This window comes from Eschrichtius robustus, chromosome 13 (genome assembly GCF_028021215.1).
Source record: "Eschrichtius robustus isolate mEscRob2 chromosome 13, mEscRob2.pri, whole genome shotgun sequence".
In the NCBI taxonomy this organism is placed as follows: Eukaryota; Metazoa; Chordata; class Mammalia; order Artiodactyla; family Eschrichtiidae; genus Eschrichtius; species Eschrichtius robustus.
The window spans coordinates 58,422,341-58,444,437 of record NC_090836.1 but is presented as its reverse complement, the minus strand read 5'-3'; the positions used below and the strand labels follow the sequence as shown (position 1 = coordinate 58,444,437).

Sequence of the window (22,097 nt, the reverse complement as noted above, 5' to 3'; positions counted from 1 at the left end):
CAATAATACTGATTAAAAAAAGGTTAAGTACTCTTTACACTTCTGCTCTAGTAATATCCTAAAACACTTGAGTAGGTACAAGACAAGGCAGATTTCAGAAAAGAATTTCATACAAAGTATTCTATTGACTTCTATGAGTCAGGGTCCTGACAAGAAAATGCGTTCACCTCATACGTTTTACAAAGAGACTTTTCACAAAGGAACTGTTACTAAACAGAATTAAGGGGAGAAAGATCAGGGTAATACAAGTCATTGTATTTGGCATGAGTCACAGCAGCTGCCAGCCCCACCCATAAGGCTGAGTGAAGTGGGAACAGAAATGTTACCAAAATGCAGCAAGAGCTGAGAGTCATGAAGAGGGCTTGCCCAGAGAGCTATACTGGTAGGTCTCGCAGGGATGCAGCCAATTCCAGAGACAAAGAGCAAAACCTGGAAGAAAATACCAACTCCCTCTCCCCATATCCTACCAGTGCTTCCTGAATTAAACCACAGGAAACCAGTCCACAGGGAGCTGTGAGGTAGTTAGCAAGGCTAAGTCCCATGGCCTCCAAGCAGGCAAAGAACGGATTCTGACTTGAGGAGAGTAAAAGAAAAACCAGCACACATATTATCCTTCTTCAAAGAAAAACAGAAGGCTACTAAAATGGATTTAAAAATTCTAAGCACTTAGACAATTTCTACACAGTTAACTGTTAATGTACATTACAAAAATCTCCATTTCTATGTCACAAAAGCCTTGCGAAGATAAAAACTCACTGCTTCCATAACTGTTGTTTCTGAGTTAAAAGAAACTCCATCCTAAAACTCTTATAGGAATTAGAGGGCCCTAGGTTGGTACTTTACCTCTGAAATAGAAAAAACTTTGTAATTTGTGAACTCGGGATATTCTAGGCCTGTGATGAAAAAATCTGTAAAGGCTTCAAAGGATATGAATTCAGAGGAAAAGAAGCATGGGCGTATTCTTGGATATACAATTAAGCTCCCACATTTCTACCTCTTTTTAGATTAACTTTAGTACTTATTGGTGTATCCTTTCTAAGACCTTTGGAGAAAATGAGCCCAAATACACTTTAGATTAAAATCCTACTCCAAGCTACCTGGTCCCTCAGGATAAATGTTTAAACCCACCTACCTCTCCCACTGAAACCTCTGCACATTTTCTAGATCATGATATGCTCAACTGTTCCACCTACCTGAGTTGTGGGATGAACACTGATGTTATAATGTGTGATAAAGTACTTTAAAAAATTACATAGTGAACGTACTGCTATGTTTCTAAAAGTGAAAAAAGTAAAAATCTGTATAATTCTCTGATGATCTATCTCAGAAGTTTCTCCTTTATGTGAATGTTGGAGGATATAAGCTAGTTCACAACAAAAACCAAATTTTTCCAGTTTTCATAGCTTCTACAAAGTAGCACTAAAATGCTGAGACACACTTTTGGACAAAAACAGAACAGGTTGGTTCATCAGTGTTTCTTTGAAAACCCTTTCACTCCTCTGTGCGAATAAAATGTCTCTCCACGGTGCTAGCAGATACCCAGTAGAAACTACTGCTGGGCTTTCGTTTAATTTCGTGCATTCTGCTGTATACTGACAAATCAATAACCTCCGAATCTAAATTCACATTTAAACCATCAAACTCAGCACAGACTTACATTCTATCTAGGATCCATTTGCCAAAAACAAAAACAAGAAACCCTAACAAAACAACAAACAACAATGCTTACGTCTAACTATATCCACACCCTATAAAATATCAGAGGTGCCTGAAGCCGCTTGCAGCTACCAACATTTAAAATATAACTCTTTCACGCTTGAAGTAACAGAAGCCACCATAAATTTTTTCCTATGTAAGAGACAGTACTTAGACTACAGAAAATTAGAAGAGTACTGAAGTATATGGTACTTTCACAAAACAAAATGGTTAATAAATATTATGTATGATTGAGAATCAAAAGATTAATGTAAGTTTATCACATCTCACTTGGACTTACATTAATCAGGATAATTTTTTTCATAAATGTGTAACATCAATCATTAGTTAAGCTGGAAACTCTACACTGAAACTATAATCATTCACTCCCATTAAGTAGAGTTAAAATGGGATACAAATCACTAAAGTCAGGTAAGAACTAGGTAATTGTTCAAATTTTTATTTTGATGCACAGTATGAGAAATGAACTCTTAAATCAACTGAATTTTATGGAAAATGAAATAGCAAATAAATTAGACCCATGTTAAAACAGAAGGTCAGTTAAATGTCCAATCTTAAGGATATAACAGCCACAGGTAAGCTTCAATTCTATAGTCTTCGTTCAGGAGGTCAAAGTCTTTCAAGCACAACTTTACTATGAACTGCTCCAGAGCTCAACAGCATATGGGAATGCTTAACAGGGGAGGTGATCAGGGACACGTTTCCTGCAAGAATCATAAAACGTACAGTTAAGAAAACAAAGGCAACGGTGAAAATGAAAAGCATGATTGTAACCAAAGGTCTATATTAAATACAAACACAGCTATAATCCTACTTTTACTAAAACCAATTTTAAATGTGTAAACAGAATGTTTCTACCTCACAATTAACATCCCTTAATTATTGTATTAGTAAGAGGACAGAAAAAATCTGTGGAATGTGAAGGCCTGTAGGTATTCAGCAGTTCTCAGCTTCTCATCCAAACAACCTACTTACCAAATATGTATTCTCCAGAAAATGGTTAATTCATGTTTTTAACCAATACGTTAGTGAATTTTACTAAATTAGTCAAAGATGGTTGGTTCTCTCCATCAGAAGTTGTAAAATGACAAGGCTTTGGGGTTTCTAAATTAAAACCTCTGGATCACTATTCTAAATGAACAAAAACAAATGCCAATAGATAAGCTGGTGATGGGGTTGGGTAATTCACTGAAGTATGCCAACAGTACCTCTCACACATCTGTGATGTTAAACTTTTATTCTCTGGGGACCATACATAGCAAATCAGGAAGGGGGCGTGGTAGGGATACTAGCGAAATTGTTTACTTAATGACTGTGGAAACACTGCTTCTAGAGGCAAACACAACACTTAAGAGAAGCAGAAAAAGCATAAAAACAGATCCAGAGAGTACAGCATACTGGGATCATACAGAGATAAACCTTCCAACCTCAGTAGCTTATAGGAGTATGACCGAAGGATGTCAATATAGAAAAAGTTATCAAGCAGCTGTCACAAAGCACTGATCTGAAAAATTAATTCCCTGGAGGTTAATAATGAGTTTGAAAAGAAGTGCATAGCCCAGTATATTTGGGAAGGCTGAGTTAAACAAAATTACTCATGTTTCTTTACTGCAAATTACTCAGAATTTCTAATATATTTAAAAGACACTTAAACTTTGAAAACAGTGATATCAGATCAAACGAGGTACTACAGTTTATATTTCAAATGTGGTTGAGGGTGCTAAGGTATTACAAAGATTTCTGAGGGTGGGTGCAGCTATGTGACCTTGCTCCCAAGTCAGAAAATTTTACTTATAGAACTCAGTTTCCTTTTGCTGTCATTCTGCTAGAAGACAACAGAAACTGTATTTAACCATCTGTGGCAGCACTGCTTCCAGGAAAACTGCGTCAGCTTTTCCTTCCCTCACTATTTTTCCAGTTCAAAATATGAGTGCTCCTTATTACCCTATCCTCCCAATACCAGGAGCAGAGAATCTAGATTTTCAGCCCAGTCCTTTCCACTCACAACAGTAGATCTGAATAGCATTTCAGCTTTTCTCTCCACATCCAAATCATTATTTTCTACTCTTTCCTTCAATAGTAAGAGGATAGTTGCCCTTCATAGAAGAAAGCCAATGAAAGGAGTGCTGCAGGATTCTGCACAAAGAACTTAAGTCTACTTAGGGCATACTTTCCTAATAACATTCCTACCTCCCTCCTGTCCTCCTCTTGTTCTCCAGATCCAGCAGCTGCTGGTGGACTGCACCCCTCTTCTGCATCGATCATTTCCTCTCTATGAAACTCCTCCCACTTACACACACTGAATTTTCACAGTAATGACCCACCCACACACCTCCTCTAGCTACTATCCCACTCCTCTGCTCCCATTCACAATACACTCCCTGAAGAAGCAGTCTATGTACATTTCCTCCAACTCCTCTTTTCCCAGCCTCTATCGAATTTACTTCAGACTTTTGCCCCCTTTATTCCACTAAAACTGCTCATGAAGACTACCAACGACCTCTGTTGCTAAATCCAGTTTTTAGGATCAATTTTCAGTCCTTATCTTACTCGACCTATTTGCATCATCTTGGCAGTTGATCACTCCTCCTCCCCAAATACTTCCTTAATTTGGCTTCTGGGACACACATTCCCTTGGTTTTCCTCCTACATCAGTGGCACCCCGCACCCCCCAACCTTAGAATTTTGTATTATGGGAAATTTCAAAAGTATGTATAAAAGTAGAGGCTGTATAATGAATCCTCATGTATCCATCATCCAGTTTAATAATTACCTATACTTCACAATCCTTCTTAGTGACCCTTGATGGTTGCTCTGAATCTTCCCAAACTTATTACTGGAATTCTCAAGCACTCAGTCCTAAAAAAAAACCCTTTCCCTTCTTTAGCTACGTTCACTCTTTTGGGGACTCAATCAGTCTCATGGCCTTATATAACACGTACAGGCTGACAACTCCTAAATTTATAACCACAGCTCGAACTTCTCCCCTGAACTACAGACTCAACTATCCAACTAACTGCTTTCTCAACAGACATCTCAAATGTCCAAAATGGAAAACCCCCATCTTCCCTCCCAAAGCCTTCCTCCACCTAAGAGAAACTTTATTTTTCTGAACAAAAACCTTGAATTACATGCCCCAGTAGTTTTTTTTCCTTTTTTTTGGTTTGTAACTGTTGTTTTGTTTGCTGGAAATTTCCACGTTTTATTCCTGAACTAAAAATGTTTAATACTGTCATGTTAAAACACAATTCAGATTTTTCTGACGAAATTTATTTAGAATTTTCTTTTTTCTTCTCTATCCTTGAAGAAATGGAAGTGTGTTTAACGTATTGGAGAAATGTGGCAATTATTAAGGCGCTCTGAATAAAAACCTTATAAGACACTCCCCCCACCTCCCAAACACCCTTGAATTATCCAATCCCTTTCCTCACAGACCTTATATCCAACCCATCATCAAATCCTGCCGGCTCTACCTTCAAAAATAGACCTATTATCAATCCCTTCTCACCACCTTCACCTCTATGTACTGGTTCAAGCCACCATCCCCTTCCCTCTCCCTGAACTTCCACTAACAGGTAAAATAAATGGTTTTCATAACTACTAATTAGCACTTAGTAGTTAATTTAATTAATTAAAATTATTAACTGAATCTTCACATGTTAAGATTTCTCTGGCCACTTAATCATTTTTGTGTGAATGAGTTTTTAAAAGAATTTTCATCTTAAAAAGCTGCTGGAGGGACTTCCCTGGCGGTCCAGTGGTTAAGACTCCATGCTTCCACTGCAGGGGGCGAGGGCTCAGGGAACTAAGATCCCACATGCCACAAGGCACGGCCAAAAAAAAAAAAAAAGAAAAAAAAAAATGCTGCTGGAATAGGAATATGTAGGGAACTCTGCATATTATGTACTTAAGAATGTATATATGAAAAAGTGTACCCAGGACAGAAAATGACTGAAGCCAACTCATCCTGGTTAACAGACATCAGTTCTTACTACTACACGCCCACCCCCAAGTTCTCTGGTTTTTGACCTTCCCAAGCCTGGCTCTTTATGCGCCCTTTCAATCTTGAGGGCTACCCTGTGTTACCCACACCCTTCTCTCCACCTAAGCTTTTCTGGCTTAAATCTAAGAGTTGTGATTACATATTTTAAATAACTTGCAAAATACTGTTATCTAAACAAAAGAGCTCCACTTCCCATCAACTACAATTATCAAAAATATACCTATTTTTTGTTTCCATGTTAATTTTCCTAAGAAATGTTCTTTAAAGTGTTACGATACCTTGGTGCTGCCTTGATGATGTTGTCCACACGTAGAATCACCTCTGCTGCTTCAGCTGCACTTAAAAGAACTTGTCGCTTCACTTGGAAACTTTCTGTTATACCCAGCATTGCCATATCTCCAATGGTACCTTCCTTCATATCTGGAAAGTATTTACTAAATAAACAACTAATCTTAACAACTAAAGTATCAAAACATATCTAATGACCTAACAAAATTAATCCTGACTTATAAAAAATAAGATTACAACTAATTACTCAATTTAGTTAGAGCATTCTCATCAGACTATCACTCAAGGAAAGCCTTTTAGAAAACTGAAAGGTCAACTATTGATCATCTATATCAATGGAGAGTAACTATGTCAAATAATGAAAAATTTATACACAACACTATATCACCCATCTTTCTCTATCTACAAATAAAACTGCAGAAAATTTGCTCATCACTGAACACACCATGGATTCTTAAGAACTGGAAGAGAATTCAGAAGTCATCTACTTTTCTTATTAGAATCCCCCTTCACCTTCTGACAGATTATTCATTAAGCTCTCTCTTGTCCAGTGGCAGGATTATCTGCCCTCTAAAACTGTTCCTTTTATGTCCTAGACATTTTGTTGGGAAATTTTCCAATCTGAATTAAGTCTTTTTTTTGGCCATTTTTATGTTATGTATCAGAGATCTACTCTCAAGAATGTCTCAGAATAAGTTTACTGTGAGATTAGGAGTTAATACTGATTATAAGAGATACAGTAAAGTTTACACTTACTTGAGAATATAAGTACTGTTTTTATATATTTAAATCCTACAGTCATTATATAACAAACAAGTTAAAAATCTTCTAACTAATGTTACACCCCCTCTTAGGGAATAATAAAATTTTGACAGTGTAGACATTATGAAGCTAAACATTTTTCTAGAATGTATAAGGCTATAAAGGCAAGTGTCACAGGAACCTTTTATATGGTTATTATGAGAATTCATCTTTTTTAAAAAATAAAAAAAATAAAAGAACCTGGTCAAGAGTTACTCTGAACAACTACCACAGGAGCTTCCCTGGTGGCGCAGTGGTGAAGAATCCACCTGCCAATGCAGGGGACACGGGTTCGAGCCCTGGTCCGGGAAGATCCCACATGCCACGGAGCAACTAAGCCCGTGTGCCATAACTACTGAGCCCCCGAGCCACAACTACTGAGCCCATGTGCCTAGAGCCTGTGCTCCGCAACAAGAGAAGCCTGCGCACCTCAACAAACAGTATCCCCCACTTGCTGCAACTAGAGAAAGCCCACGCGCAGCAACGAAGACCAAACGCAGCCAAAAAAAGACCACATGGTCCCAATTAATTTCTTACCCAGTCCAGCAGTTGTATTGCCTTCACTATGGGCCGCTCGGAGCTGTGCCACCAGATCTGCACTGTCATAGCCTGCATTGTCAGCTATGATAGTTGGCAACTATGAAGTGAAGAAGACATGGTAACTTTTCTACTAAAAGAAAGTTAATTTACTAACTATAAGAAAAGCTTTCTCAAATTATACATTTAAACACAATGTAGGCTTCCCTGGTGGCGCAGTGGTTAAGAATCCGCCTGCCAATGCAGGGGACACGGGTTCGAGCCCTGGTCTGGGAAGATCCCACATGCTGTGGAGCAACTAAGCCCATGCGCCACAACGACTGAGCCTGCGCTCTAGAGCCCGCAAGCCACAACTACTGAGCCTGCGAGCCACAACTAATGAAGCCGATGCGCCTAGAGCCCATGCTCCGCAACAAGAGAAGCCACTGCAGTGAGAAGCCCGCACACCGCAACGGAGAGTAGCCTCTGCCTGACACAACTAGAGAAAGCCCGCGTGCAGCAACGAAGACCCAACGCAGCCAAAAATAAATAAATAAAATAAATTAAAAAAAAAAAAAAAAAAAAATGTAAAATCTGCTTCCTTTTAATTACTGCTCATAAAGAGGATAAACTCCAAAATCAAATTTAAGCAGTGTGAACCAATTCTTAAAGCCAAGAAAGTTAAGTATTTTCTGCCCAAGAGAGAAGAATGGATTCATTTAAAAACCATCAATACCTACAAAATTTAAATTCAAGGCTCTCTTTTTCATTAACTTACCATTCTCAGTGCTTTAGCATAAGACTCCATTGCAACGGCTTCTTTGCCCGGTGTTCTACTTGCAAGCTGTGTCACAGCATGAGCCATCAGCATCTCAGAACAGCCTACAGATTAAAAATCCAAGAACATATCATTATGCTTAGTTGTCTCCAAGACACTAAATTAGACTTCCCTTAAGATATATTAAGCATTAACAATTAAGTGCAAAGGCAATATGAAGTTCCTATAAGAAACATTAAAGCCAAAAGCCACTACTACACTTCAAGAAATAAAATATGTTCAATATTTTTCAAATGCTTACCTCCTCCATAAACTGTTCTAGAATCTTTCACAGTTTGGGCAAGAACACAAAGAGCATCATGCAAAGATCTTTCTGCTTCATCTAAAATTTGCTGAGTGGCACCACGCAGAACAATGGTGCAAGCCTCACCTAAAGTTAAAAAAATAATAATATTCTTATGTGACAGCGAACACTTAGTTATAAAACATAAAAGTTTGCCTTCTATTACTTATTATATAGGTTATACTCGGTTTTGAAAGCTGACATGTCTTCCATTGCTACCTTCTCTTTGCTAACAATCCACATTCCTAACAGTTCTAAGCTATCTAAAACAACTATATTGAATATGCACTGTTCACAAACACAAAGTTAACATGAGGCTGCCCTCAAGAGATTGAAACTAGAATTTCTCAAGAATTAAGACATATATTCTAGTAACTATAGTAACTAGTAACTGTTTCTTTCACTTCAAAAGAGCCTACCAAAGATTTAGGAACCTATACCAGGATCTACATAATCACTCACCAAGGGCTACCCCAGAAAAGTGAATCAGTTTGTCTTCTCCAATCATGACTTCCTCAATAAGTTTGCAACTTCCAAGCTTCACTAGTTCTGGGTGGTCAAAGGTAGACGCAATTTCACCACCTATGCACAAAAATATACATTAATTAAATGCACAACAGGTTTAAAATTTGTTTTCTAACAAGCAGTAATGAACAGAAAACACAATATTAAGTTGACTGCTTACTATACGCCAAGCACTCTGAAGCAATTCATACAAACTAATTATTTAATCTTCACAACAACCCTAATAAGACAGGCTTCATTTATCGCCCCATTTAGAAGTGGTAAAACTGAGGCAAAGAAATGTTTAGTTGCTCATCCAAGGTTACATAGCTTGAACAAATATGAAGCTGAAATTCAAATACAAGCAATCTGGCTTCAGACCTATATGCACACACTGTGTAATAATACCACCTCAATTGAGATTCTGACATTTACCTTTAAGCCTGAATTTAAATTCAGATTCTCTTCTGAATTCAATCTAGAACACCAGTACTCCTATGATCCAATATCCCAAAACAAAACATGAAAATATTTGACTAATCTTATTGTATCAACAGATGTACTGACACTAGGAACTGCTTAAAATCGTGAGCACCTGGGCCTAGAAAAAACGGGAAATGTATACTGAGGATTTCCCAGAGCAAACTTAATGAGAAGTCAAAAAACTAAATTCATTTTATTCCTTAGGTCTTATTTTTATTCCTATTTTCCCTCCATCTTCCATGCTATAAACATTTCCTTTCCTGGTTCTTAATTAAGCAAAAGTTAGGTTTCAATTTTAAAATCCTTTTCTCAGACTTCCCTGGCAGTCCAGTGGTTAAGACTCTGCAATTCCACTGCAGGGGGTATGGGTTCAATCCCTGATCGGGGAACTTAGATCCCGCATGCCACACGGCTTGGCCAAAAAATAAATAAATAAAATTAAATCCTTTTCTCTAGCTCATTACTCTCTCTTTTAAAAGATTCCCTCAATCATCAACCAACCCCTTTCCCTACACCTTACTGATAAATCTGCTGAATACTTGATGCTTTATTTCTATTTTACAATTAATTTATAAAAGGGACTCAGGTCTTCCCAAGTCTACTAATTTACACTCATAATCTGTATAGCTGAAGCTCTTCTTACTTTTGGTTGGCAAATTCCTGAGACTGCTTTGTGTCTAGACGTGAGACACAATAGATGTTTGGGACATCATATCCCCCAAATGAGACCAATTTGGCTTATGAGAATTTTCACTTATCCTACACTCATTCATGTGCATCTGTTAAAAAATATTTCTAGACATTTGCAAGAAGCAATTTCACACATCTTGACAACAGATGTTACTAAGGATAGGAGCCACCATGGAGTCTACTTCACAGCCATACGGTTTGGTGAGCTTGGTACAGTTAATTTTCTTCTGAGTGTATGTGGCAATTTCATGTTATCAAGTCCTTATGATATCAACTTATCCCATGAATGTGCTATCATTCACAGTTCTTATGTCATGTCTTTAATTCTGTTGCATTAAGGGAAGAATTAAGTAAACATAAGCATCGTAAGTTTTACCACCTTAAGCAACAAGTATGCAATAACTTTTAAATCAGGTAAACCCACTTCCAAATAATTAATGAAAGTAAAATGTCTCTTTTTAGGTCAGAACACTATGCTTCTCAAATTATTAAAAATGGCTTAAGAAGTTATTTTGAAATGAGACCAATCCTATTATCTACTTGGTATAGTTTAATTTCTTCTAATACACACAGCAGTTCTGAACTGAATCTGATGTTCCTAGTGGCTTTACATCTAAAACCCCACTCTCCTTAATTCTCACTGCCAGATAGCAAGCCAACTTTCCAGCCTATTCATTCATTTTCAAGCGCCTGAAAATTAGAGGATAAAGACTGTTATACTTAGTTTTCAAGGGCTATTTAGAGGTTACTTTAAAAACCATTACTAAAAAAAGTGAACAACTGCACTCTATGTCACTTTGATGTAAACATACCTGTAGACACACTTTCTAGTCTATACTGGGATTATAAAACTCATATACCTCTACTGAAGGATACTGGAGTAAACTAACTTTTCATCATACACTGCTGGAATGTTTCACACTTATTCAACGTTTATTACTTTCATAAATTTTAAAAAATTAACAAAAGCAACGCTTAAGTATTTGACCCATTGTCTGGCATATAGTTAAATGTTCAATAAAGGTTACTATTCCAACTGCACTATCACACAGGGCACAAAGCATTCAACTACTCACTTAGCACTAAAATTAAATGAATAAACTAGGTAAGACTTAAGACTCCTTTTTTTTGGGACTTCCCTGGTGGTTCAGTGGTTAAGAATCTGCCTTTCAACGCAGAGGACACGGGTTCGTTCTGTGGTCGGGGAACTAAGATCCCACATGCCGCGGGGCAACTAAACTGCACTCCGTGAACGAAGAGAAGCCCGTGTACCGCAACAAAGATCCAGCATGCCGCAACTAAGACCGGACGCAGCCAAAAAAAAACCAAAAACCAAAAAACAAACAAAAAAAAGACTCCGTTTTTTTAAGCTTCAGTTTATTTAGACTATGTTTAGAACAGTGGTCCTGTGGGTTTGTGAGAAAAGATAGTATCTGTAAAACATAGCAAAAATAAACCTACACCTATGGCGAAGCTGGCATTTAACTTGGTATATTAAAAATAACGTAAAGGGGGCTTCCCTGGTGGCGCAGTGGCTGAGAATCCGCCTGCCAATGCAGGGGACGCGGGTTCAAGCCCTGGTCTGGGAAGATCCCACATGCCGCGGAGCAGCTGGGCCCGTGACCCACAACTACTGAGCCTGCGCGTCTGGAGCCTGTGCTCCGCAACAAGAGAGGCCGCAATAGTGAGCGGCCCGCGCACCGCGATGAAGAGTGGCCCCCGCCTGCCGCAACTGGAGAAAGCCCTCGCACAGAAACGAAGACCCAACACAGCCAAAAAAAAAAAATTAAATAAATAAAGAATTATTTAAAAAAAAAAAAAATAATAATGTAAAGATATCAAAAAGTATGTCAGATTTCAGAATAACTTTAGATTCTAGGATCCTTAAGGGAATCTCTTTGTCCTCTTAGCAATGAGTTAAATACACTAACACTCAGTAAATCCAAGAGTAATTATTATGTTAGAAATTAATGCCTTTTTCCCATACCTGTGACAAGAGCAAGGCGTTCCACACCTGCAAAATCTGCATGCTCAATAGCCATAACACCAGCAGCACCAAAGAGCTGTTCAGGATAATTATAAATTAATTGCCTATAAATAAAATATGAAAAAATATTGTTCAAAATGGTTACTTCGCAAGATAAAATACATTAGACTAAAAAACATGAAAATATTTTTACCTCACCAGTAATCAAAGAAATGCAAATTAGAACAAGGTAACATTTCTTACTTATTATTGTATAATACTTTATAAATTATACTAGTGCATCCATGTTAGTACTGAAAATGGATATTGTTTTTTATACTGCCATTGACAGTATAAAAGGAACCAATAATTCTGAAAAACAATTTAGCAGTAATGCATCAAAACCCATATCTATGGGCTCCCCTGGTGGCGCGGTGGTTAAGAATCCGCCTGCCAAGGCAGGGGACATGGGTTCAAGCCCTGCTCCAGGACGATCCCACATGCCTCGGAGCACCTAAGCCCGTGTGCCACAACTGGTGAGCCCATGCTCTAGAGCCCACAAGCCACAACTACTGAAGCCCGCACGCCTAGAGCCTGTGCTCTGCAACAAGAGAAGCCACCACAGTGAGAAGCCCGTGTACTGCAACGAAGAGTAGCCACCACAGTGAGCAGCCCGTGTACTGCAACGAAGAGTAGCCCCCGCTCGCCGCAACTAGAGAAAGCCCGCACACAGCAACAAGATCCAACGCAGCCAAAGATAAATAAATTAAAAAACAAATTTACTAGAAAAACCAAAAAACAAAACAAAACCCTTATCTATGTTTATATGCTTTGATTCTACTCCTGAGACTCTACAGCAAGAAAATTCAGATATTAATTAAATGAAGATATGTGTAAGAATTTTTATACAGAAGAACAAAACTTTCCAATATCTGTGAAGAGAGTGTTTGTGTAAATCTCAATTTACCAATTATGAAAATTTTGTAATTTTAAGTAAAATATATATACTGTTAGGTAAAAAAAGCATGTTATAAAAGTTTATACCATATGATCACACTAGATGAAGAATTGAAACAACATACACACACACCACAAATCAACTTAATAAAAGAATTTCTGGGAGAATTCTGTTCCTTCTTTATACTTTCATACCTCCCAAAATGAGCAAATGTTACTCATACAACAGGAGTAAAAAGGACATCTGTTTAAAAGTTTGTAACTTAAATAAAGCCAAAGAAAAAATTTTCATACCTAGTATAAAGCACTGCTAAGCAAAATGTGCCTTATCAGAATCATAGATCTCATAGAAGTTTAAAAACTAGCTTTTTTTCTTTTTTTAATTAATTAATTAATTTATTTCTGGCTGCGTCGGGTCTTTGTTGCTGCACGGGCTTTATCTAGTTGCGGCGAGCGGGGGCTACTCTTCTTTGCAGTGCGCAGGCTTCTCATTGCGGTGGCTTCTCTTGTTGCGGCGCACAGGCTCAGTAGTCGTGGCACGTGGGCTCTAAGAGCACAGGCTCAGTAGCTGTGGCACACGGGCTTAGGTGCTCTGCGGCATGTGGGATCTTCCCAGACCAGGGCTCGAACCCCTGTTCCCTGCATTGGCAGGCGGATTCCCAACCACTGTACCACCAGGGAAGTCCCTAGTAATTAACTTGTAAAAGCCCACACACATTTGGCTTATAACAATTATTTTCCATCAAATGGTAAATCTCTCTCAAAGTTAACTACTGCCTTTTCACTGAAATGCCCTGTTTCTCTTGGTATTTTTCTCCATTCAAAATAATCCATAGGGGGCTTCCCTGGTGGCGCAGTGGTTGAGAGTCTGCCTGCTAATGCAGGGGACACGGGTTCGAGCCCTGGTCTGGGAAGATCCCACATGCCACGGAGCAACTAGGCCCGTGAGCCACAACTACTGAGCCTGTGTGTCTGGAGCCTGTGCTCCGCAACAAGAGAGGCCACGATAGTGAGAGGCCCCCGCTTACCGCAGCTAGAGGAAGCCCTCGCACAGAAACGGAGACCCAACACAGCCAAAATAAATAAATGAATAAATAAATAAATAATAATTAAAGGTGCTAAAAGAAAAATAATCCATAAAAACCTTAGATACTGAATATTAAGAATACATGGGGAAGGTTTACACATATTTTCTTCACACAAATTAAAGATAAGCCCTAAAACTCTTAATACTTTTCACCTCTTCATCCTTGTTTTATTCCTATGCTACCATTAGCTTTTTCGTACTTCAAACCCCCATCATTTAATGTGGAATTAAATCTCTCTTCCAAATACAGGTATACTACAGCCCAAACTAATGATATAACTGCCAAAACAGAAAACAGTTATTGTTGACACAAAAAGGTTTAATAAAGTATATTAACATAAATTTTCACTAAAATCATTGTAAGGCAAATGCCTTGCTGTACAATTTTATTTACATTTGGAAAAAAATACTTCCTAAATAACTAAATTCAATATAAAAGAATTTTCCTACATGTTTGCAGAAAACAATCCTTTCTTGGATTATTATAAATACTGTTAGCACAAGCATACACAGACCTGTTAATAAAGCAATTTATCCCATGCTTTAGAATACGTTCAACTTTCTCCTTCATTTTTTCCTTTTCTGCATGTTCTATTTCGGCAACTTTTGCTGTAGAATCAACTCTTACCCGGGAACCAAATATCTAAGACAAAGGAAAGCATAAAAAATAGCATCACTTCCCTTACTCGCAAGTTTCATAGCATATTTAAACTTTTTAATGTAAATACACCAAAAACTATGTGTGCATGTGTGTATGCATGCGTACAATATATATTCATGTATATAATCAGAAGGTAAGAAACTATATAAGAATATATATAAATATACATTCATATGTATACAAACCCTATAAGGGTTTTTTTTAGTGCAACTGACTATCAGCCCAAGTTTACAGCAGCTAGCAATTATAATTCCAAGAAATGTAGTTTAACGTACCTTAATTTTGTCTGTATCCATACCAGTATTTGCAATAAGAATTTTAGCATTTTCAATTCGCTTTGGTTGATTTACTCCAATTTTTTTATCCAACAGAAAGCCTACAATATAAGGACAGTATTGTATTAAATATTTCAAGGCTGTGTTAATAAATCTTTTAAGGTAATCTGCTTTATCAAATTACTCTTTCAAAGAATGCATTTAAGTCCAATTCATCAAGCTCCTAGAACCTAAAAATATTCCACTAGAGCAGTGACCATAAGAATCAATTTAGCAGATCATTTAAAAAATAAAATGCGAAACAGAAAATGTGAGCACAGTAGAAATATTAAGAGTAAACAGAGCATTTTTGTACAGCAACCTATATTTCAATACAAATTAATTTTTTAAAAGAGAGTCAATAGCATTTTGAATCTTTTGTCTCAGAGACATATTACATTTGCAGGTGTGTGCGTTGCAATGCAAAGCTGTTAAAGTCCACTTTCATTAGCTTAAAACCAACAAAAAAGAAAACAAGCTGTGAAAACTCAGATACACAGGGTATTACTAGAGATGAGTGAACTTTTTAAACACCGAGGCTGGTGATAAAATGAAACGTCATGGACAGCAGTCAGACAAACCTGGCCCCAATCATGCTCATGCTGCTTACGGGTTATGTATGCAACCTTGGACAAATTGTTCAACCCTAGCTACTCATCTATAAACAGGAATATCACCAGCGGCAGAGATGCTAGCTACCAGCCTAGGGCCCTGCTGATTTGGAACTATCATACGAACTAAGTATTGTATATCTCTCCAGGCTTCTTTTAGATACATACATAACTTTTACCTTATTAAGCCATTATCACCTTGGGTTTTCTGCTCTATTCAGCTGAACTTAATTCTCGCTCACTGGATCAACATCATGAGAAAGGAATGATATTTTAAGTAAAATTCCTATTAGAATGCCTGGCACAGAGCAGACATTCAATGGTAGCTATCCTTGTTTTAATTATCTTTCCCTACCACCAACCCCTATGAGAAATGCTATACAGCCCTTACATATAAATTCAACCAAGAATATTTTCAGAATTGTTACTCCTGTGAAACAGAGACAAACAACATGCATTTTCGCAACAAAACCCAGACTCCAAATCACTAACTGGTAGAGCAGAAACTGTAAAGCACCATTTACTCCGTTTTTTCCTTCTCTGTAGAATAGAACGCCTACACTTTGTACAGTTTATTTTGTGAATACACTGTGAAGATGCTTTGAAAAATCCACACTCTAAGAAAAAAACATACTATTTTTAAGGAAATCGCAGCTGCTAACTCATTTCTCACTCTTCAAGAACACCAGAAACTATATTCTCAACACCTGCCAACTAATTGGTATGACCTACCCAGACCCTTCCTGGAGAATACATGTAATCCTGGAAAAAGTGCCATTTGACAATAGCTGACTTGTAGTAAAAAAAAAAAAAAAAAACTACTTCTCTTTATTAGAGACTAACTTACTTCATGGTATAAAGTAAAACCTAGAGATTATCAAAGAAATGCTGGGATAGTATGAGAAGATCAAGGACACTGTCAATATAACAAATGAATTAAGATGACAAAAATGGTTGCAATATGATTTGTGTCCTTAAAGACAAGTTTTCTGGCTTTGCAAAGTGTCACTAGTCCTGACTAACTACAAGTGGATTCACTCAGTACTTAGCTTTCAACAACTGGTCAAGGCTTCTTTTCCCGTATTCAATATGTACATACCTTCATCTAAATAGGAATCTGCCAGACTTCCTCCTAGCTTCTTGATGACATGAATTGCCTCCAGATTACCAGAGCCTTTCAGTCTGAGAACGGCTTCCACAGCTAACTTAGTAAAGTGGTCTTTGTGATGAGTAAGAAGTTTTGAAGATAATGTTGTTCCTGCAATGTTCATTAAATCTTGACGGAATTTAACTTCGTCAGAACTAAAAAAGCAAAACAAAACAAAAAACAAAAAACGAACAAAAAAACTCAGGCCGGTTCTTAAAACGCTTCTCTGAAAGTTATCAACCCTGTTTTACTTCTCAAAATTTATCCAGATACTTGTTTGTCAATAGACTTTCACCTCAACCAGTCAGGGCTCTAAGTCACATGAAAAAAATCAAACCTTATCAGTAATCAAGAAATACAAATTAAAGGATACTATTTTCCCCACCAAGCTGGCAAACTACCAAAAGAGAAACACAAGCAAACAAAAATTTCAAGAACATGGGAAACGAGGCATTGTTGTACAGCTAGTGGGACCGTAAATTAATGCTAGAGCACTACTTGTAAGGTAAATAAAGTTGCCTTTAAATACATACATATCTTTGGACCCAGCAATTATACTTACTTTTTTAAGTAACAAGTCTGTCACAACACTATAAAGCTAAAAATTGTTGAAACACAAATCTCCAATTACAGATAGGTGAATTATAGCAGTCACATAATCAAATGCATACCTCTACTAAAACTAATATTACAGAGAACACTGACACCTAGAAACTGTTCTAGTTATTCAACTAGGTTAAAGAGGCCAAAAAACTCTCTATATAATACTATTTATTTTGTTTATGTGATTATACGTGCAAAAAAAACCCTGGAAACCCAAACTTTAACTTTAGTTACTACCTCTTGGGGGGTAATGTGGGGTTTTTCTGGTTATTATTGAGTCAGGATGAGCCAACAGAATCATGTTTGTGTATGCTTTTTACTGCTCTCTAGACTTCCTGCATTGAGTGTATTTCGAAAAGCACGTTTAAACATTAAATGTTTGAAACAGTAGTATTTTGGTATACCGACCCATGATCAACTGCAGAATTCAACAGAGCCTGTCTTGCCGCCTTTGTGGCTTCTCTCCAACCCGCAATAATGGTCTGTGGATGAATCTTTTTTGCAATTAAAGATTCTGCTTCCTATTAATAAACAGTGGAAGACAAGCATGAATACTAAATCTGTAGTAAGAACTTGATTACTTCTGATACTCAAAACCACAGTAGCAAAAAAACCCCAATAAGACGAAGTTGAAGTTGCTCAGATAGTCTTACCCTTAGCAATTCTGCTGCTAAAACAGTAACAGAGGTAGTGCCATCACCAACTTCATCATCTTGAACCCTTGACATATCTAGGGGGGAAAAAAAGCTAGTTACTAACTCACTTACATTTGATTCTGCTTTTTAAATTACTCCTTGGTAGCTTATCTAATTCTCCAAATATATCCACTACCAATCTAAATCTCACTTATTTAGGTTTCCTCACCTGACAAATTCTTTGAACTTTTCAGCCTGAAATACAGTAGTTTTACCATCATTAAGTACATGGCACTCCAGAAGATTGTATTTTTTAAAAAATTTTACTGAAGTATAGCTGACTTACAATGCTGTGTTAATTTTTGCTGTACAGCAAAGTGGTTCAGTTGTACACATATATATATTCTTTTTCATATTCTTTTCCATTATGGTTTAACACAGAATACTGAATATAATTCTCTGTGCTATATAGTAGGACCTTGTTGTTTATCCATTCTATATATAATAGTTTGCATCTGCTAATCCCAAACTCCCAATCCATCCCTCCCCACCGGCCCTTGGCAACCACAAGTCTGTTCTGTATATGTGAGTCTGTTTCTGTTTCATAGATAGGTTCATTAGTGTCATATTTGATTCCACATATAAGTGACAGTATATGCTATTTGTCTTTCTCTGACTCACTTCACTTAGTACGATAATCTCTAGGTCCATCCATGTTGCTGCAAATGGCATTATTTCATTCTTTTTTATGGCTGAGAAATATTCCATTGTGTATATATACCACATCTAGAAGCTTGCATTTTAATAACAATAATAATCAATTAAAAAGTAAATAATCAATGAATCGAAAGGACAGTCAACACAGCCTATTTAAAATTGTTTCCAAATGTTAACAAAATGTCATCCTCAGACTCACCAACTAAAACTTTAGCAGCTGGATTGTCCACACCAATGTTTTTTAAAATAGTTGCACCATCATTGGTTACCATAAGAGAAGCATCTCGTCCACTGCTTAACAGAATTTTGTCCTAAAAGGAACATATTTGGTTCAAGTTAAGATATAAGTACATCTGGAAGAATGCACAGATTCATCAGTACTCTCATATACTGCTAATGTGTAAATACTCTGGATGGTTATTTGGCAGAATCCATTTAAATTTTTTCATTGCATACAGCCCCCCCAAAAGCAAACCTTGGTGTCCTAACCTTTGTCTACTCCTAAAGACAGCAGAAGAACAGAGAGACATGGACAAGGCTGTTCCGATACTGTAACAGCAAAAGCAACGGACACAAACTAAGGGTCCCTCACAATACAGTAATAAATACAAACTATAAAATAAGCAAGATACAGAATACTATTTGACAGTCAGAGAGGAGGCAGTATATCTAGTTATACTGAAAGGAATTAAAAAAGCCAAGCTACATAAAAAGTACATACAAATAATATCTATCACGCGACAAAACAATGTTATCTATTACAGGGAGAATATATAAAATAATATTTTATAATACATAAAATACCTGTACATCTACATAAAAATAAAGACATTGGTTAGATTTATATCCAAATGGTAACAGTGTCTGTCACTGGGGAGGTGAGTGGCACTGGGGATAGTGATCGAGGGGACTTTAGCCATATGGGTACTGTTTTGATTTTTAGTAAGAAGTATATATCCATATCTTAACTTTTACAATTAACAGTTAAGTTTTAAAGATAACAAAGCATCCAAAAGAAGTTTTTATATCTCTAACGGCTCTAAAACAACATTAAAAAATTAAAATTCCCTGTTTTTCTTACCATGCCCTTGGGTCCCAACGTGCTCTTTACCAAGTCTCCAATAGCAATGGCACCAACAAAAGAAGACTGGAATAAAAATCAGAGATGGTCAAAATCAACTTCACAGTCTTAAAATTGTAAATAAAAACCAAAAAACTACTGTATCTTTGTAAGAATGAGATAAAGGCTTACCAGACGAGCTGTCTCTGCTCGCTCTTCATCAGCTCCAGCCTTGAAGATATTAACAGGTGCAAGGGAAAGGGACGCCTAAAAAGGAAAACCAAGACTCAGTTTGAATACCAGTATTCTTTAACACATATACTTAGATGCCTTCCACTACACTTACAAGTAGATACCTAAGAGAAAATTAATTTACAGCCCAGGGTACTTTTTTAAACAAATGAAGCTCTCCATCATCGGGGCAGTCATTTATTTAAAGCGGAAGGAGGGACTTAGGTGACACTGCATTTTGGATCTCTAAGCGCTTCAGGAATAAAAATTCTACCCCAAAGAGATCGACTGTAAGTATGGCGAGACCAAAGATGGCAAAGATGATTTTAAACTAAGGATAAGGCAGGCAGGGGTGGTAGGCCACTCGCGCGACGACGACCGCCAGGAGGACGAGGGAACGCTGCGGCCTCGCTGCCATCTTCGCCCTCTGGCCGCTCCAGGCTCCGCCCCGAGAGGGAGGACGAAGCCCGTCTCGCCGACCCGCCCGGTGCACTAGAAATTTCTTCGCTTGGGGTGAGCTCCGAGCCTCGGGGTTCTGGGGCTGTGGAGAGGCCGAGTCACAACAAGATGCTGGCCTTCAGGCCCATGCCTCTCCTGCGGGCCCGGCGCAGGCCACACGCCGCGGCCTGCGCCACGTGCGGCGAGCCCGGGGACAGACACAGGGAGCCCGCGGCGCTGGGATACAGATGAGGCAGCGGACGGCGGGGGACGGCCGAAGACGGCCGAGGACGGCGGGCGGGCCTTGGGCAAGGGCCTACAGGGCCAGACTCACCATGGTTCCGAGGAGTTCAGCACACACAACAACCCTTCACCAGCTCGCGCCCCAGGCCGGAGGAAAGAGAGGCCGGAAGTGACGCCACACGCTCTGCCGCAGGGGGCGGAGCCCCGGCCAGCGCGCCGCTCGTCCTGGCACCGCCCTTGGGGGAAGGGAGGGCACAGCGTTTGAGGGGAGCCCCGCGGTTCTGCAAAGGCTGCTCGTCCCGCTGGAGGGGCGGGGCCTCTGCTGGCGCTCCGCTCCCTTTGGAGGCACCCGCTGGGGACCAGGAAGGGGAGAGCTGGAGATTTTGCGTGAGGCCCACAGGTTTGGGAGTAGAACTCACCAAGGTGGGAGGGACGGTGCGCTGTGGGTGTTGCCATAGCAACGGAGTTCTTTCTCGCACGTTTAATTTTTCTTTTCTCATATTTAACCCTTAAAAAATGTTGCTTTAAAGTACTACATGTACAGAGTTTAAAGTGTTGTATACTAATGTAATGGGGTGGGGCAGGCACGTGGCTGTTAGCCACTGGTAGCAGTCCCGCTCAGCCATTGGTTGACGTCGCAGGGGACCCCCCCCCCCGCCCCTTTCAAGGTCCGCTAGCTTTGCGATTAAAGTCATTATTCCCTGCCCCAACAACTCGCCTCCAGATTTATTGGCCTGTTGTGCAGCAAACAGAGCGAGCTTGGGCTCAATAACACTAATAATGGAAAACATAATTCACCAACCGCATTAATTCCTCTCCTCAGAAGCAACCACTTTCAACTTTTTGAGCTTTTTAAAACATTTACCATTATATTCCTAAATAATATTTTATTGCTATTTTAATTTTAAACATTATTTATTAAGATGGAGGAAGACATATTTCTTTTACTGGATTGTAAAACGCTGTTCTCAATTGGACTGTCCAGGACAAGGTCTTGTGAGCTCTGATGGAGACTTTTTTTTTTTAATTTTTTTAAATTTATTTATTTTTGGCTGCATTGGGTCTTCGTTGCTACACACGGGCTTTCTCTAGTTGCGGTGAGCGGGGGCTACTCTTTGTTGCAGTGCGTGGGCTTCTCATTGCGGTGGCTTCTCTTGCTGTGGAGCACGGGCTCTAGGCACGCGGGCTCAGTAGTTGTGGCTTGCGGGCTCTAGAGTGCAGGCTCAGTCGTTGTGGCGCATGGGCTTAGTTGCTCCGTGGCATGTGGGATCTTCCCGCACCAGGGCTCGAACCCGTGTCCGCTGC

General features: G+C 38.7%; 1 protein-coding gene across 1 annotated transcript; it reads right to left on the bottom strand.

The window, feature by feature from the left end:
• Positions 1 to 2,139: 2,139 nt before the first annotated feature.
• CCT2 (chaperonin containing TCP1 subunit 2) lies at positions 2,140 to 20,976 on the bottom strand. Its single transcript, XM_068560819.1, has 16 exons — positions 20,884 to 20,976; positions 20,073 to 20,147; positions 19,902 to 19,967; positions 19,020 to 19,131; positions 18,122 to 18,198; positions 17,877 to 17,989; positions 16,818 to 17,020; positions 15,069 to 15,169; positions 14,648 to 14,775; positions 12,110 to 12,213; positions 8,908 to 9,027; positions 8,404 to 8,532; positions 8,103 to 8,206; positions 7,346 to 7,445; positions 5,998 to 6,139; positions 2,140 to 2,420 (listed from the first exon to the last, which is right to left on the bottom strand). The coding sequence occupies exons 1-16, from the start codon at positions 20,884 to 20,886 to the stop codon at positions 2,390 to 2,392; spliced, it is 1,608 nt and encodes a 535-aa protein (XP_068416920.1). The 5' UTR covers positions 20,887 to 20,976; the 3' UTR covers positions 2,140 to 2,389.
• Positions 20,977 to 22,097: the final 1,121 nt, after the last annotated feature.

Bases quoted from the DNA above. Each gene is read 5' to 3' on its own strand.
- CCT2 (XM_068560819.1), bottom strand. The intron at 17,021-17,876 runs GTCGGTATACCA...TTGCTTTTTTAG, and splicing joins AATTCTGCAGTTGATCATGG to TTCTGACGAAGTTAAATTCC. The intron at 7,446-8,102 runs GTAAGTTAATGA...TTCACTTCATAG, and splicing joins ATGCTAAAGCACTGAGAATG to TTGCCAACTATCATAGCTGA.